Source organism: Notothenia rossii (genome assembly GCF_949606895.1).
Source record: "Notothenia rossii genome assembly, chromosome: 10".
Taxonomy (NCBI): domain Eukaryota; kingdom Metazoa; phylum Chordata; class Actinopteri; order Perciformes; family Nototheniidae; genus Notothenia; species Notothenia rossii.
This window is the reverse complement of record NC_136908.1, coordinates 64,262,909-64,281,293: the sequence shown is the minus strand read 5'-3', so window position 1 is coordinate 64,281,293 and position 18,385 is coordinate 64,262,909. Positions and strand designations below refer to the sequence as shown.

The 18,385-nt window shown below is 46.8% G+C and overlaps 1 protein-coding gene across 1 annotated transcript; it reads right to left on the bottom strand.

Annotated features, from left to right (window-relative positions):
• Nucleotides 1–308: 308 nt before the first annotated feature.
• dusp16 (dual specificity phosphatase 16) lies at nt 309–17,585 on the bottom strand. Its single transcript, XM_079653427.1, has 9 exons — nt 17,371–17,585; nt 11,268–11,381; nt 8,421–8,705; nt 7,794–7,932; nt 7,108–7,271; nt 4,251–4,410; nt 3,990–4,113; nt 2,808–3,117; nt 309–2,716 (listed from the first exon to the last, which is right to left on the bottom strand). Exons 3-9 carry the CDS (start codon nt 8,631–8,633, stop codon nt 2,249–2,251), a joined length of 1,578 nt encoding a protein of 525 aa, XP_079509553.1. The 5' UTR covers nt 8,634–8,705; nt 11,268–11,381; nt 17,371–17,585; the 3' UTR covers nt 309–2,248.
• Nucleotides 17,586–18,385: the final 800 nt, after the last annotated feature.

Below are 18,385 nucleotides of genomic sequence, written 5' to 3'. Positions count from 1 at the left end.
CCCCTTGCCAGCGCGTCTTGTTTGAATGACGCGAGTAAACACAGCTGGCAGCCGCGGTGAAACTTGAGCGTTTAGAGCGAAGCGAATATTCGCATCGCGTCCGATGTGAACGCACCCTTAGCGTACAATGTATTGCAGCGCTAGCCAATAGGAGTGCGAGTGTTCCGTAGTGATGTCACCGTGTTCCTGAGCTTTGGGATTGTATCCTTTGCAGACCATGCACTAACACCTAGAGAACTACAGGAGAGGGAACCACAGAGAAGAACAATGCCTCTTTCGTATCCAAACACCAACTCAGAATGAAGGTCTGCTTTGTATATGTTTTTTAATCATCAAATCCATTCTGCTGAAGTGCGAGAGTATCTGTGAGAGGGTGTCAGAGGTCTCAGATCACCGATCCTCTGCAGAAGTCCAGAAGACAAAAACAATACAAATCAAATCAACATGGAAAAAGCCACGAGGCGTTCAAAGACCTTCAGGGAGTCCGGGGGAAACGTCCGTCGCTTCCTTTCAAGAGCCGTTACTGCGACACACAGCGGGCGCTCTGGAGGTTCAAACGGGTTTCTATATTTAAACTCTTTTTACTCTTTTGAACCTCAAGAATGCAGTTTGAATTATAACATGTGTTCTGATTGGTGCAAAGTCTGCAAATCAGGTCAAAAAATATATCTTTATTTATATATTTTCTGTATTTATTTAATCGGACAACTTTTAAATTTTTACAAAAAATATATATTAATATTTTATAATTTTTCGGGGGAAATTAGAAGTAAATTATGTGTTTTTGTGTTTGTTATTATTCATTAAATATAATAAAATTTATAAAAGAAATTAAAAACTATTTGTATTTATTATTTTACATTCATTCTTTAGATTATTGTTATTTCTTCAGCGTTTCTCTGCAACTTACAAACACAACAGCTTCATCATATTTTAAAAATATCAAAAATATAATATTTATAATAAATTGATTTAAAGGGAATTTATTTGAACATTTAAAAATAATTTCAGAATTAATTTTGCTAGAAATTTGAATTTATTAATTATTTTTGAATGACTTTTCCTCCAGCGTCCGGTGTGTGTCTCTGCAGGACGTCTGAGACCCTGATCGGGGTCTGAGTCTCTCCTGATCGGGGTCTGAGTCTCTCCTGATCGGGAGTCTCTCCTGATCGGGGTCTGAGTCTCTCCTGATCGGGGTCTGAGTCTCTCCTGATCGGGGTCTGAGTCTCTCCTGATCGGGAGTCTCTCCTGATCGGGGTCTGAGTCTCTCCTCATCGGGGTCTGAGTCTCTCCTGATCGGGGTCTGAGTCTCTCCTGATCGGGGTCTGAGTCTGGGTCTGAGTCTCTCCTGATCGGGGTCTGAGTCTGGGTCTGAGTCTCTCCTGATCGGGGTCTGAGTCTCTCCTCATCGGGGTCTGAGTCTCTCCTGATCGGGGTCTGAGTCTCTCCTGATCGGGGTCTGAGTCTCTCCTGATCGGGGTCTGAGTCTCTCCTCATCGGGGTCTGAGTCTCTCCTGATCGGGGTCTGAGTCTCTACTGATCGGGGTCTGAGTCTCTCCTGATCGGGGTCTGAGTCTCTCCTGATCGGGGTCTGAGTCTCTCCTGATCGGGGTCTGAGTCTCTCCTGATCGGGGTCTGAGTCTGGGTCTGAGTCTCTCCTGATCGGGGTCTGAGTCTCTCCTCATCGGGGTCTGAGTCTCTCCTGATCGGGGTCTGAGTCTCTCCTGATCGGGGTCTGAGTCTCTCCTCATCGGGGTCTGAGTCTGGGTCTGAGTCTCTCCTGATCGGGGTCTGAGTCTCTCTTCATCAGGGTCTGAGTCTCTTCTGATCAGGGTCTGAGTCTCTTCTGATCAGGGTCTGAGTGTCTCCTGATTTAAAGACATCCCTCCTCAGGACCCCTGTATGACCCCCAGGTTCCTCAGGACCCCTGTATGACCCCCACGTTCCTCAGGACCCCTGTATGACCCCAGGTTCCTCAGGACCCCTGTATGACCCCCAGGTTCCTCAGGACCCCTGTATGACCCCCAGGTTCCTCAGGACCCCTGTTTGACCCCCAGGTTCCTCAGGACCCCTGTATGACCCCAGGTTCCTCAGGACCCCTGTATGACCCCCAGGTTCCTCAGGCTAAAGGCTCTTTGAGCAGGTCTTCTCTCAGTGATCCTGATGTCATGTTAAATGTTTGTTGTTTGTTTTTCATGTATTGTGTCTTAAAGTATTATCGTATCGTATCGTATGACCTCCATGTTCCTCAGGACACCTGAATGACCTCCATGCTGCCGGAGAATCCTCCTCCTCTTCCTCCTCCTCCTCTTCCTCCCCCCTCCTCCCCTCTCCCCTCCCCCAGCTCCATGTGGCAGCTCCGTCTCTTCAGCTGTTTCTCAAAGCTGCTCTCCTCGTGCCAGCTCCGCCGTGAGGCCCGTCCTCCGTCCCCCATCCTGACGCTCCGCCGCTGCACCGTGAGGCCCCCCTGCTGCACCGTGAGGCCCTGCTGCACCGTGAGGCCCCCCTGCTGCACCGTGAGGCCCTGCTGCACCGTGAGGCCCCCCTGCTGCACCGTGAGGCCCTGCTGCACCGTGAGGCCCAGCAGGAGATCTGAGTGCCAGCCCTTCAACAGGAAGCTGCTCCTCTCTGTGGGGGGGCGGCTGGAAACCTCCTCTTTATCCGGACTCTGCTCCGATACCTCCTCCACCGGGGAGAACTGACAGGGCTTCCCCTCCTGAAGGATATCATCATATTCACATCAACATCAGAAGTACAAATATAAAGATGTACAAATATAAAGATGTACAAATATAAAATATAAATACCAGATTATTGAATCCAGACGGTTTGAAGAACTCGTCCCCCCCTCGGTGAGCAGCCCCTCCCCCCTGCTCTCCGTACGCCTTGATGTCCAATGAGAAGGAGCGCTTGATGCGGGGGGGGGGGTCGCTGAGCTGCAGCGCCTGCAGGGGGGGGGTCAGCGTGCACGGGAGGGTGAGGGGGGGCGGGGCTAACTCCTGCTCACCCCCCGATCCAGACCTCACATCAGCTCTCTTTATCCGCCGCTCAAAGTCCAGCAGCTGACCCAGGAAGTTAAAGTTCGGGGAGATGGTCGGACGCTTCTCCTTCACGAACCTGGGGAGCAACGTGCACTCAGTTACCAGGAAATAAACTATAATACTTACAAGAAAAACAAATCAGATTCGATCAGATCACCTGTGTGCTCTCACCTGCAGGCCTGTAATCAGATGACCTGTGTGCTCTCACCTGCAGGCCTGTAATCAGATCACCTGTGGGCTCTCACCTGCAGGCCTGTAATCAGATCACCTGTGTGCTCTCACCTGCAGGCCTATGATCAGATCACCTGTGTGCTCTCACCTGCAGGCCTGTAATCAGATCACCTGTGTGCTCTCACCTGCAGGCCTGTAATCAGATCACCTGTGTGCTCTCACCTGCAGGCCTGTAATCAGATCACCTGTGTGCTCTCACCTGCAGGCCTGTGATCAGATCACCTGTGTGCTCTCACCTGCAGGCCTATGATCAGATCACCTGTGTGCTCTCACCTGCAGGCCTGTGATCAGATCACCTGTGTGCTCTCACCTGCAGGCCTATGATCAGATCACCTGTGTGCTCTCACCTGCAGGCCTATGATCAGATCACCTGTGTGCTCTCACCTGCAGGCCTATGATCAGATCACCTGTGTGCTCTCACCTGCAGGCCTATGATCAGATCACCTGTGTGCTCTCACCTGCAGGCCTGTAATCAGATCACCTGTGTGCTCTCACCTGCAGGCCTGTAATCAGATCACCTGTGTGCTCTCACCTGCAGGCCTGTGATCAGATCACCTGTGTGCTCTCACCTGCAGGCCTATGATCAGATCACCTGTGTGCTCTCACCTGCAGGCCTGTGATCAGATCACCTGTGTGCTCTCACCTGCAGGCCTGTGATCAGATCACCTGTGTGCTCTCACCTGCAGGCCTGTAATCAGATCACCTGTGTGCTCTCACCTGTAGGCCTCGTCCAGAGACAGGTCCCTCCTCTTCATGATGTAGGCGATGGCGATGGTGGCGGAGCGAGAGATCCCAGCGAGACAATGAACCAGAACCCGGGAGTTACAGGCTTTGGCTTTCTCTGAAACACCGGGAGAGACAGGAGGTTGAAGTATTAATATTTAATAAATACAAATGTAATCTAATAAAATGAAATGTAGATTTCTGTCTCTCTGAAACACTCAGGGTTAATATAATGAATATAAATGTGTGTCTGACCGATGAAGTCGAGCGAGCGGTCGAGCCACGGCAGGATCTTCTCGCCGAACGAGTCGTTGACAGGAACTCGCAGGAAGTGAGACTCTGGGATGAAGTCGGGTTTGGGACACGAGTTGCTGGCGTTCAGGACGTAAACGACGTCGATCTGCTGCATCAGGTCCTAAAGACAAGGGCATACGAGGGTGGGTTAGGGTTACATGCTACAGAGGGGCTTTGAGGGTCTTTGCAAAGGGGTGCATTCTACAATAACATACCTAATATAGTAAAGAATGACTTTAAGCCAACATGTTTCTAATTTATAAAACATCAAATAACACATGTGCAAGAAAGAAAACTAATTTACAAAAACATCACATACGAGATTGATCCCTCACCTGGTTGATCCCTCACCTGGATGATCCCTCACCTGGTTGATCCCTCACCTGGTTGATCCCTCACCTGGTTGATCCCTCACCTGGATGATCCCTCACCTGGATGATCCCTCACCTGGTTGATCCCTCACCTGGTTGATCCCTCACCTGGATGATCCCTCACCTGGTTGATCCCTCACCTGGTTGATCCCTCACCTGGATGATCCCTCACCTGGTTGATCCCTCACCTGGTTGATCCCTCACCTGGATGATCCCTCACCTGGTTGATCCCTCACCTGGTTGATCCCTCACCTGGTTGATCCCTCACCTGGATGATCCCTCACCTGGATGATCCCTCACCTGATTGATCCCTCACCTGGTTGATCCCTCACCTGGATGATCCCTCACCTGATTGATCCCTCACCTGGTTGATCCCTCACCTGGATGATCCCTCACCTGGTTGATCCCTCACCTGGTTGATCCCTCACCTGGTTGATCCCTCACCTGGTTGATCCCTCACCTGGTTGATCCCTCACCTGATTGATCCCTCACCTGGTTGATCCCTCACCTGGTTGATCCCTCACCTGGATGATCCCTCACCTGATTGATCCCTCACCTGGTTGATCCCTCACCTGGATGATCCCTCACCTGGTTGATCCCTCACCTGGTTGATCCCTCACCTGATTGATCCCTCACCTGGTTGATCCCTCACCTGGATGATCCCTCACCTGGTTGATCCCTCACCTGGTTGATCCCTCACCTGATTGATCCCTCACCTGGTTGATCCCTCACCTGATTGATCCCTCACCTGGTTGATCCCTCACCTGGATGATCCCTCACCTGGTTGATCTCTCACCTGGTTGATCCCTCACCTGGTTGATCCCTCACCTGATTGATCCCTCACCTGGTTGATCCCTCACCTGGTTGATCCCTCACCTGGTTGATCCCTCACCTGATTGATCCCTCACCTGGTTGATCCCTCACCTGATTGATCCCTCACCTGGTTGATCCCTCACCTGATTGATCCCTCACCTGGTTGATCCCTCACCTGATTGATCCCTCACCTGGTTGATCCCTCACCTGATTGATCCCTCACCTGGTTGATCCCTCACCTGGATGATCCCTCACCTGATTGATCCCTCACCTGGTTGATCCCTCACCTGATTGATCCCTCACCTGGTTGATCCCTCACCTGATTGATCCCTCACCTGGTTGATCCCTCACCTGATTGATCCCTCACCTGGTTGATCCCTCACCTGGTTGATCCCTCACCTGGTTGATCCCTCACCTGATTGATCCCTCACCTGGTTGATCCCTCACCTGGTTGATCCCTCAGCTGGTTGATCCCTCACCTGATTGATCCCTCATCTTAGCCGCTTTCCCACCAAGTACTTTGCAGCACTTAGTCCCCCATGGAACTAAGTACAGATCGCATTCTCACCGGAATAAGTCCCTGAGGGAGGATTAGGCAAATGAGCCGCTGACGTCACTTCTTCTTCTTCTGCTTTGGGTTTACTGGCAGGCCGCAAACAACTTCACGGCGTATACTGCCACCCGGAGTCCCCGGCCGGAAGTCCCCGGAGTTGGGGAAGGCTTCAGTAGAAGCCGCTGGGACTCCCAGCAGATTCTACTGAAGCCTTCAGAGTAAATCGCCAGAACGCCGACACCTCCTCATCTCCACCGCTCCCATGTTTTCTTTTGTGTTGCCATAAGTTAGTCTCTCTGCGTTGGTGCACTGGGCTAATGCTAATGCTAATAATGCTAATGCTAATGCTAATGCCAGCAAATACAATGGCGGCTTCACAAAACTTTTCAGAGTTTTACGGGGCGTGGTTTGCAATTCGCCCAGCCAATAGAAATTGGTACTTTTTCCCCCCAGGATAGTCCCACCTCTCTAGCAGGGACTAAACATGGGGGGAAAAGTTCTCTGAACTAAGTTCTCTTTTTGGTGTGAACGCAACATTCCAGGCACTAATGGAACTAAATGGGAAAAGTACTCCGGTGTGAAAGCGCCTCTTGTTGATCTCTCGCCTGGTTGATCTCTCACCTGGTTGATCTCTCACCTGGTTGATCCCTCACCTGATTGATCTCTCACCTGGTTGATCCCTCACCTGGTTGATCCCTCACCTGGTTGATCCCTCACCTGGTTGATCTCTCACCTTGTTGATCTCTCACCTGGTTGATCCCTCACCTGGTTGATCTCTCACCTGGTTGATCCCTCACCTGGTTGATCCCTCACCTGGTTGATCTCTCACCTGGTTGATCCCTCACCTGGTTGATCTCTCACCTGGTTGATCCCTCACCTGGTTGATCTCTCACCTGGTTGATCTCTCACCTGGTTGATCCCTCACCTGGTTGATCTCTCACCTGGTTGATCCCTCACCTGGTTGATCCCTCACCTGGTTGATCTCTCACCTGGTTGATCCCTCACCTGGTTGATCCCTCACCTGGTTGATCCCTCACCTTGTTGATATAAATATATAAATACATGTTTAATATGAATTCACCTTGTTGAGCACGTCCCTCTGGCAGCCCAGGTAAAGGTGAGGCAGGATGCGTGTCGGCCCGATGTTGGAGACAGGTAAACAAGGCTGAGACATGCAGGAGGGAACCAGAGAGGAGAACCCTTCACACAGAGCGGGGAACACCGAGGAGAACCCGGAGAACCCTCCTGAAGAACAGGAGCACACAAACAGCTGCTGATTAAAGGGTTAAATGACTGTGCAACTCGTCGTGCTATCTTCAGGTACATCACGGGTCTCACATCCCTCTCTGTCAGCTGTCACTAACGTGCTGATTCTGGGTCTAAAGCTTTAAAGGGGGGGGGGTCTCTGATCAGGATCATTTTGCCCAGATGCAGCTAAAAGCTGCCGTTATTATTATCTCTCTCTCTCTCAGGTTTACCACAAGGTGACTTCCTTTTGATTTCCTGCTTCTTCACACACACTCTCTCCAGTGCAGGTTATCACATGGTGATGTAGAGAAGACATCACAAAGGGACTTTTGTATGATAGGAGAACTCAGGTACACAGAACCCAGAGAACACACCTGAAGGGGGGGAAGACATGGAGAGGTGTGTGTGCGTGCACGAGCGTGTGTGTGTGTGTGTGTGTGTGTGTGTGTGTGTGTGTGTGTGTGTGTGTGTGTGTGTGTGTGTGTGTGTGTGTGTGTGTGTGTGTGTGTGTGTGTGTACCTGACAGCAGGTGTACGGAGGTGAAGCTGCTCCTCAGTTTGATCAGCAAGACGTTGAGGAAGGACTCTGCGCTGAGAGAGGACGGGTCTGAAGAACTTTGATCGTAAACCACAACCTCCACATCTCCCTGGAGGTCCAACTGACACACACACACACACACACACACACACACACACACACACACACACACACACACACACACACACATATATATATTACATATGTGTAAATGTATATGCACATGTGACAGACATGTGTCACATAAAAAATATGTGTGTGTGTGTGTGTGTGTGTGTGTGTGTGTGTGTGTGTGTGTGTGTGTCTCTCATGTGTTTGTGTGTGTGTGTGTGTGTGTGTGTGTGTGTGTGTGTGTGTGTGTGTGTGTGTGTGTCTCTCTCATGTCTGTGTGTGTGTGTGTGTGTGTGTGTGTGTGTGTGTGTGTGTGTGTGTGTGTGTGTGTGTGTGTGTGTGTGTGTGTGTGTGTGTCTCTCTCATGTCTGTGTGTGTGTGTGTGTGTGTGTGTGTGTGTGTGTGTGTGTGTGTGTGTGTGTGTGTGTGTGTGTGTGTGTGTGTGTGTGTGTGTGTGTGTGTGTGTGTGTGTGTGTGTGTGTGTGTGTGTGTGTGTACCTGGTGGCTGCAGCTGTTTGTCAGCAGTTCTCTGATGGTCACCTTCTCCTGCATTAATCTCCTCTTCATGAGTTTCGAACAGTTCACGTTGACGGCCTCCAGAATGTGGGCGGAGTTAAAGTCCACGAAGGGCCGGCTGTCAATCAAAACCAGCTGATGCCCCGCCCCCTCCAGCAGCGTCACCAGCCCCTCGGGCCCGATGACCCCCGACATCACCCTCTTCTTCAGAGGGTGAGGAGCAGCATGGGGTCAGGTGAGGTCATCGTGGAGAGGTCTCACTCGGATCTGAAAACCAGAAACCAGAAACTCTGATCAGATTATTTATTCAGTCATTTGAATCTCAATCTTTATTGATTTATAGAGCACATTTAAAACTACCTCAGTCGACCAAAGTGCTGAACAGGCAATACATACAATATCAAATAACACAATGGGAGATGAATAATAAAACAATAACTAGAAAAATATAAAAACATGCTGTGTTCAACTCGGGGAAATTCAGCCGTTTAGAGCAGAAACAGAGTCAGAGTTAAAAAGATCAAATAGAATACAAATTTAAATAATAAAACAGCAAAAATAAAGTGATAAAGTAATTATTAAAACAAGATATCACGGTAGAAAGTTGTGCATTTGTAAGAACATGTTCAATATATTTACACCAGGTTAAAGTCTCTGTCTCTAAACTCGTTGCTTTTACTTTGTGGTCATTTTTTAACCATGAGAGTTCCTCAGTTTCTAGGTTTCTCATTTCTCTAACTCCCCTCCTCGACTCCTATCCTCGACTCCTATCCTTGTGTCTTAGTCCCGCCCACAGGAGATGCGAGTGGAGGAGTTGAGGAGGGGAACCGAGGAGAGAGGAGTCGAGGAGAGGAACCGAGGAGAGAGGAGTCTAGGAGGGAAACTGAGGAGAGAGGAGCAGAGGAGGGGAACCGAGGAGAGAGGAGTCGAGGAGAGGAGCCGAGGAGGGGAGCCGAGGACAGAGGAGGGGAAGCAGCAGGCGGTTAGAGAAAGGAGATGTCCTTCAACATGGCGCGCTGAATGCGTGCGCATCTCACTTCCGTATAAAAGGAGGCCCCGCCTCCTGACCATCATCCTTTACTCTTCAGCTAGCGGAGGTGATAGCCTAGCACTGAGTCCGAGACGTACTTTTTGAGAGAAAGGAAGAAAGAGAAAGAAAGATAGCGGGCGCCGATCCCCACCACCTCTGCTTCGAGTGTTTGGGGGACCAGGATGTGGCCGAGGCGGTGCCATTTCACGTTCGCCATCCCTTCCGAGCCTGGCGTCCATGGAAGTCCACCGCCCAGGGCTGTACTCTCCCTGGATGATGATCAAGGCGGCGGGATGTGGGCTACTCGCTCATTGCTAGAGATGCCCCCGCCTCACCAGGTCAGAGCGATTATTGGGGCGCAAGGCCGAATAAGTAGCTTGGTCCACGAGCCTTGCCCCAGGCCCGGTTCCCCCGGGGACCGGTTCTCTTTGGGTTCACATGATGTAGGGTCGACCCTACTTCATCACAGGCCGCCGCCGCTGCCTGCCTTGTGATGTCCCTGGGATATCACGCCGCGTGGCGCTTTCCAAAGAGGACCGTGTTGATCTCCTGGGAGCCCCCGTGTTTACGGAAGGGCTCAATGGATCGATCTCCTTGCTCACGGGATGAGGAGTAATCGCAGCGTGGCTGATTCTTGCCCATCCCCAGCGGAAGAAACACTGTCCTACACTCCCCGCCCCCGCTGTAAACCCCAGTATAGGGAGCCAGCAGGTGGGCGTGTGCAGGTGAGTGGAATAAACCGAGTGCTGTCAAAGCACTGTGCGGGTTCAAGAGACGCTATTGCCGGCGTGCTGTTGTCAGAAAACACACCTTGCCTGGTATAATAGCTGAGGTTGATCTGTATCCAAACCTGAGTGTCTTTTGTTTCCACAAATGCTACACTTGCACACAATGTTAACCGTACAATAGGCGGACGCAGGGGAGCCCTCAGCACTGTTTCCGAGCACACTTTTTTGCGAGGCAAGTGCGTCAGGGCGTGCTCTATCGGCCGCAGCCTGGACTTCTCCACGGTTACAACCGAGGGAGAGGTGAGTGAGGCGCAGCGACTGCTAAAGCCGGTCAGCGACAGTGATGTGGAACGGTGTGTTGGACGACAGTGCGTGCATACATCGGGGCTCCGCCCACTGTACCCATAGAGTCCAGAAGAGGGCGGAGCCTGTGAGAGATATAACGCCGGGTTACGTATTGTAACCCTTGTTATATTAGCACAGGCGGAGCCCTCTACCTTGGGGCACTGTTTGTCCTATACCGCTCGCTGAAGAGTGGTGAAGGATGATGGTCAGGAGGCGGGGCCTCAGTAGAGGGCTCCGCCTGTGCTAATATAACAAGGGTTACAATACGTAACCCGGCGTTTCGTCTCCTCCCTCACCCCTCCTCCCTCACCCCTCCTCGACTCCTCCGTGTGCATTTCAGCTATTGGGACGTCCTTCAAAATGGCGTGTCTTGATCGATTTCCGGGTCAAGTCCCGGAGGAGGGGAAGAGAGGAGTCGAGGAGGGGTATTGGGATGAGGCTTTTGTGTCTATGAAGCTGCTTTGTTTCTTCTCATCATCGTGGGTCTCTTCCTGTTTGTTACTCGTCTCATTTGATCGGATGTATCTCCAGGTAGGTTGACACGTATACGAGGAATTGGACTTGGTGTCGTGGTGCAGACATAGAAGTTAAACTAAAATTAAAAACACAGATAGACTATAAAGGAAACTATAATAACATTAAAAAATGATATAAATATATCAGAGTTTACAGAGAAAGAGAATGGAATACAATATGCAGTAATAAATAAAAACAGGTTCTGTGTACATTGATGTGATGATGGTCTCTGTGGGACGGTTAACAGTTGAGTCCTTCGGGTCTCATTCACAGCGATGTGACGAAGACGAGTTCCTGCATCTTCATCGTCCACTACGGGAAGCCCTGAGGGACACAAACACAAACAAACAGTTAGATGTTTGCACTCCGCACTGCGTCAATAACTCATAACTGACAATGCAAAAAGTCAGAGAAACTGGCAGTTTGATAAATATGTTTTCTACTCGATAGATAAGACTTTATTCATCTAGAACAGTGCTTCTCAAAGTGTGGTCTGCGGACCACTGGTGGTCCGTGAGCGCCCCCTAGTGGTCCGTGAGTATATTGGTAACATTTCACATTTGAAATAAAAAAAAGTTTTCCGCACTCTCACGGGAATATCTCCGCAATGGAGCGAGCTTAAGTTGCATGATATAGCCCAGCGCAACACCTTCATCTCACGTGTTGCCACTTCTTTGAACCATTCTCAGGCGATTTGTAATCTGTTCTAGAAAAACGATGTGTTTTGGGATATTTTTGGAGTTAGGTGGTACGCAAGTGTTTTTTTATTGGTTAAAGGTGGGGTAGGTAGGTTTGAGAAAGCGGCTCGAGATACACTTGTTGTTATATTCAAAGGAATGCTCTCAACATCCCGATAGCAATGAATATCTGAAGTGCTTTGAAGCCGTGGCGCTGTAAAAAGCACGACCAATCATCTGAGCCGGCTAAAGTAACTGGATGGCCTACCTGCCTGTCAGCCTTCCATCTGTGCACAAACTGATCTCTGCCCTCATTGGTCATGTGCGCGTTCGTGTGTGTTGGAGGAGGGGCTCTGGAAGGAAGTGGCAGATACCCCACCTTTAAGAGGTCCTTGGTATGAAAACGTTTGAGAAACACTGATCTAGAAGGAAATAGTTGTGCTAGAGTTACAAAGATATAATAAACACAGCAGCATGATAATACGACTGGACAGGAACAGTGCACTTTCTACTCATCTGTCCTTATGGAGTCACAGAAACACCTGATCATTAGGGTCTGCCAGGAGGGGGCAGCCTCAGGGAGCAGGAACACCTGATCATTAGGGTCTGCCAGGAGGGGGCAGCCTCAGGGAGCAGGAACACCTGATCATTAGGGTCTGCCAGGAGGGGGCAGCCTCAGGGAGCAGGAACACCCCGTGTCTAAAGCTCCAACACGTTTCCAGGTTGTTAGACTGGGTTTCAATTAAAGTGAAACTCCTCTGGAGGAAATCCCCTCCTGCTGTCAGACCGGCATTTAGCCTCACCACACACACACACACACACACACACACACACACACACACACACACACACACACACACACACACACACACACACACACACACACACACACACACACACACACACACACACACACACACACACACACACACACACACACACACACACACACACACACACACACACACACACACACACACACACACACACACACACACACACACACACAGAACACACTGCCCTCTGATACAGAACACACTGCCCTATGATACAGAACACACTGCTCTACCATACAGAACACACTGCCCTACGATACAGAACACACTGCCCTATGATACAGAACACACTGCCCTACGATACAGAACACACTGCTCTACCATACATAACACACTGCCCTACGATACAGAACACACTGCCCTACGATACAGAACACACTGCCCTACAATACAGAACACACTGCCCAACGATACAGAAAACACTGCCCTACGATACAGAACACACTGCGTGCACGTGAACAGAACACACTGCCCTACGATACAGAAAACACTGCCCTACGATACAGAAAACACTGCCCTACGATACAGAACACACTGCCCTACAATACAGAACACACTGCCCTACAATACAGAACACACTGCCCAATGATACAGAAAACACTGCCCTACGATACAGAACACACTGCGTGCACGTGAACAGAACACACTGCCCTACGATACAGAAAACACTGCCCTACGATACAGAACACACTGCCCTACCATACAGAACACACTGCGTGCACGTGAACAGAACACACTGCCCTACGATACAGAACACACTGCGTGCACGTGAGAAAATGTGGGGAAGAGTATTGACTCGCGTTGGTGTGTTTACTCCCTCAAATAGTCCCGGTGAGCAGTAGATTGTTTACAAATCAAAGTGAAAATGTGATTTATATCTGAATTAGGACCGGGACTTTAACGCGTTAATTAAGATTAATTAATTACACAAAAATTAACGCGTTAAAAAAATTAGCGCATTTTAATCGCACTTATTTTTGCACCGCGGAACGTTTCTCACTGGATGAGTTTCAGGGGTACCGATTATACTGGAGCACCAACTAACGTTCATGACTTCAGACAACAAACCACAGTGAACAATAGTCAAACATGAAGGAAGAAGCTGATGAGACCGCTTTGGTTGGCCCCGTGGATGGGACATTTTGTTTTAAAAAACGGACGGATGGAAGCGTCGATAAGAGCACGGTTGTTTGCAAATTATGCAAAAAGGAATTTGCATATCACCGCAGCACATCAAGCCTCAAGTATCACCTCAATGCAAAACATATAGCAGCTAGCGTGGAAGCTAGCGTGGACGTTAGCCCGACTCGGAGTACAAGGACCCACACCCAATTCGCGTTGATCAAACAGTGGCCTATGCAACAGAGAGATTTTATTTTTCATCAGGATATTGGAAGAATAGGAGGGATTGAGGTCAATCACTGGAACTTTTTTATTTGATTTTAAATGGTACACTTTATGTTGAACTATTTATTACGTTGTTGGTGCAACTGGCACTTTATGTTGAACTGTTTATTGTTTTGGCCAAGGTTATTGAGAGAGTTGGACTGAAATGTATTAGATTTTTTAAATCAACTGTTGGTAAATCAACAAAGTCTGTTATGGCCTCTGAAGCAACAGAGAGATGTTTTCTAATAGTCAGGGTTTCCAATGTTCTGAATGTACTTGAAAGTATTGTGTTTTACTTCAAAAACAAAGTGTTATAGTTTACAGAAGGTCTACCTACCTATAGGCTACCTGAATCTCTGAAATGTACTATATTCCTAAATATGCTATTGCTACACTTTATGGCAAAAATGTCACTTTTCTGTTGGTCTTGGTTAAGGACCATCTTGAAAAAAATAAACAATGTTTTGTTTCTTAAGCTTATGTATTCAGTCATTATTCAATGGTATACTAAAATACATGTGGAAAGAATAGCTTCTCACTGTTCTCAGGTCAGATATTTATATGTGATTAAAAATGCGATTAATTAATTACAAAGCCTCTAATTAATTAGATTCATTTTTTTAATCGAGTCCCGGCCCTAATCTGAATATTATGTTCTACCCTATCAGGTTCAGATAGAGACACTACTGATATACACCTGAACATCAGCAGGAGAGGACTCTTTAAAGTAGAGACACTACTGATATACACCTGAACATCAGCAGGAGAGGACTCTTTAAAGTAGAGACACTACTGATATACACCTGAACATCAGCAGGAGAGGACTCTTTAAAGTAGAGACACTACATACTGATATACACCTGAACATCAGCAGGAGAGGACTCTTTAAAGTAGAGACACTACATACTGATATACACCTGAACATCAGCAGGAGAGGACTCTTTAAAGTAGAGACACTACATACTGATATACACCTGAACATCAGCAGGAGAGGACTCTTTAAAGTAGAGACACTACATACTGATATACACCTGAACATCAGCAGGAGAGTACTCTTTAAAGTAGAGACACTACATACTGATATACACCTGAACATCAGCAGGAGAGGACTCTTTAAAGTAGAGACACTACACACTGATATACACCTGAACTTCAGCAGGAGAGGACTCTTTAAAGTAGAGACACTACACACTGATATACACCTGAACATCAGCAGGAGAGGACTCTTTAAAGTAGAGACACTACATACTGATATACACCTGAACATCAGCAGGAGAGGACTCTTTAAAGTAGAGACACTACACACTGATATACACCTGAACATCAGCAGGAGAGGACTCTTTAAAGTAGAGACACTACTGATATACACCTGAACATCAGCAGGAGAGGACTCTTTAAAGTAGAGACACTACTGATATACACCTGAACATCAGCAGGAGAGGACTCTTTAAAGTAGAGACACTACATACTGATATACACCTGAACATCAGCAGGAGAGGACTCTTTAAAGTAGAGACACTACATACTGATATACACCTGAACATCAGCAGGAGAGTACTCTTTAAAGTAGAGACACTACATACTGATATACACCTGAACATCAGCAGGAGAGGACTCTTTAAAGTAGAGACACTACACACTGATATACACCTGAACTTCAGCAGGAGAGGACTCTTTAAAGTAGAGACACTACACACTGATATACACCTGAACATCAGCAGGAGAGGACTCTTTAAAGTAGAGACACTACATACTGATATACACCTGAACATCAGCAGGAGAGGACTCTTTAAAGTAGAGACACTACACACTGATATACACCTGAACATCAGCAGGAGAGGACTCTTTAAAGTAGAGACACTACATACTGATATACACCTGAACATCAGCAGGAGAGGACTCTTTAAAGTAGAGACACTACACACTGATATACACCTGAACATCAGCAGGAGAGGACTCTTTAAAGTAGAGACACTACATACTGATATACACCTGAACATCAGCAGGAGAGTACTCTTTAAAGTAGAGACACTACATACTGATATACACCTGAACCTCAGCAGGAGAGTACTCTTTAAAGTAGAGACACTACATACTGATATACACCTGAACATCAGCAGGAGAGGACTTTTTAAAGTAGAGACACTACATACTGATATACACCTGAACATCAGCAGGAGAGGACTCTTTAAAGTAGAGACACTACATACTGATATACACCTGAACATCAGCAGGAGAGGACTCTTTAAAGTAGAGACACTACATACTGATATACACCTGAACATCAGCAGGAGAGTACTCTTTAAAGTAGAGACACTACATACTGATATACACCTGAACATCAGCAGGAGAGGACTCTTTAAAGTAGAGACACTACATACTGATATACACCTGAACATCAGCAGGAGAGCACTCTTTAAAGTAGAGACACTACATACTGATATACACCTGAACATCAGCAGGAGAGTACTCTTTAAAGTAGAGACACTACATACTGATATACACCTGAACATCAGCAGGAGAGCACTCTTTAAAGTAGAGACACTACATACTGATATACACCTGAACATCAGCAGGAGAGGACTCTTTAAAGTAGAGACACTACATACTGATATACACCTGAACATCAGCAGGAGAGTACTCTTTAAAGTAGAGACACTACATACTGATATACACCTGAACATCAGCAGGAGAGCACTCTTTAAAGTAGAGACACTACATACTGATATACACCTGAACATCAGCAGGAGAGTACTCTTTAAAGTAGAGACACTACATACTGATATACACCTGAACATCAACAGGAGAGGACTCTTTAAAGTAGAGACACTGTTAGAAGAAGATGTGAGATTTAACTTCTTAATAATAGTTTTATATTGATATTATTTACTGATGATGATCTGACAACAAATCTTTAATTTAAAGGAAATCTTGTAAATAATGCAGAATCCATTAAAAACAGTTAAAGAGTGAATAAGATATATATTAATAATGTATATTACGTAACTTATCAAATACTTAGTCTCCATTTTAATAGAGATATACACATCTGGAAAGTACCATACAGTAAGATAACGTTAAGACAATATTCTAAAATCTCGCGAGGTTTGGCACTACAGTGAGACGTGAGATTTCACCTTAGTGTCAGTTAATGGAAATAAGTTTAAACTTTAATTAATAAGTAAATGAAAGTTTTAGTGAACTTTAGGCCACATTTACAGATGTTACATAACGTTTTGTCCGACATTTTCCCCACACACACACACACACACACACACACACACACACACACACACACACACACACTCACACGCACAGACACACGCACGCACACACGCACGCACGCACACACACACCAGAATAACTCACTTTAGAGCCCCGTTAACGGATCTTTAACGTCGGTTAACTCACCGGTAACTTGACTCCAGACGGTTGTTGTTGTTGTTTGTGTTGTTATTGTTGTTGTGGAACAGCTGTGAGACGGGGGTTTTGGGAGCAGAAGAAGAGAAAGTAGAAGAAGTTGGACCAACAGAAGAAGAAGGAGCTGCCGTCAGATGATGAGGTCATCGCGTTAAAAATAAAGCCATGTCGTCATCGCTTCAGACTGCACGCGCTCTCTTAAAGGCGCAGGCACCGTGTGAGTCGAGAGGAAGTAAAGGCTTTAAAGGGGAGGTTTAGAGTCAGGAAATACAGAGATTTCATGTAAAAATAATAAAGAAATAATTAAGTAAATAAAGAAATGTGGTAAATATAATTAAATAAAACACTTTTTTTAAACTATTAGTTCATGAAATGAAAAATTAATAAATGGTCGGGCAAAAATACTGACAGAAAATAAATACTTTTACCATGAAAAAATAATACATTTATTTAAAAACGTTTTAAAAACTATTAATTGAGGAAATTAAAAATAAAATAAATGGGCAAGAAAAAATACTGACGGAAATTAAATACTTTCAATGTTAAAAAATAATAAATAAATAGATAAACTTCTTAAATAGTGAAGATGTGAACTGAATAAACACACCTCAAAGAAATAATGACTGTAACATTGTACACATCCCATAACCATGTTTTAAAGGTATTTGTATTTTATATATATATATTTTAAAATAAATGTATTGTAATTTTTTGATTTTGCGTTTCTATTCTTCTCCTTTTTAATATTATTAAATGTCTTTATTGTGCGAAAACACTGAGGATAAATCCTTGTAAATAAACACTTTTAGCGCTTTCTGATATTTCCTGATTGCAAAGTTGAATAGTTGTTCTTTGCAGCGCTGAGATTCCTGCAGGACGGAGAACAAAGGTAACGGGTCCTCATTCTGGAGCGATCGTCCTCTGCATGGCTGCCTCACAACGAGGAGGAAATTACAGCCTCTGCAGAGAAGAAGAGACTGAGAGGTCTGCAGGACGTCCCAGAGGG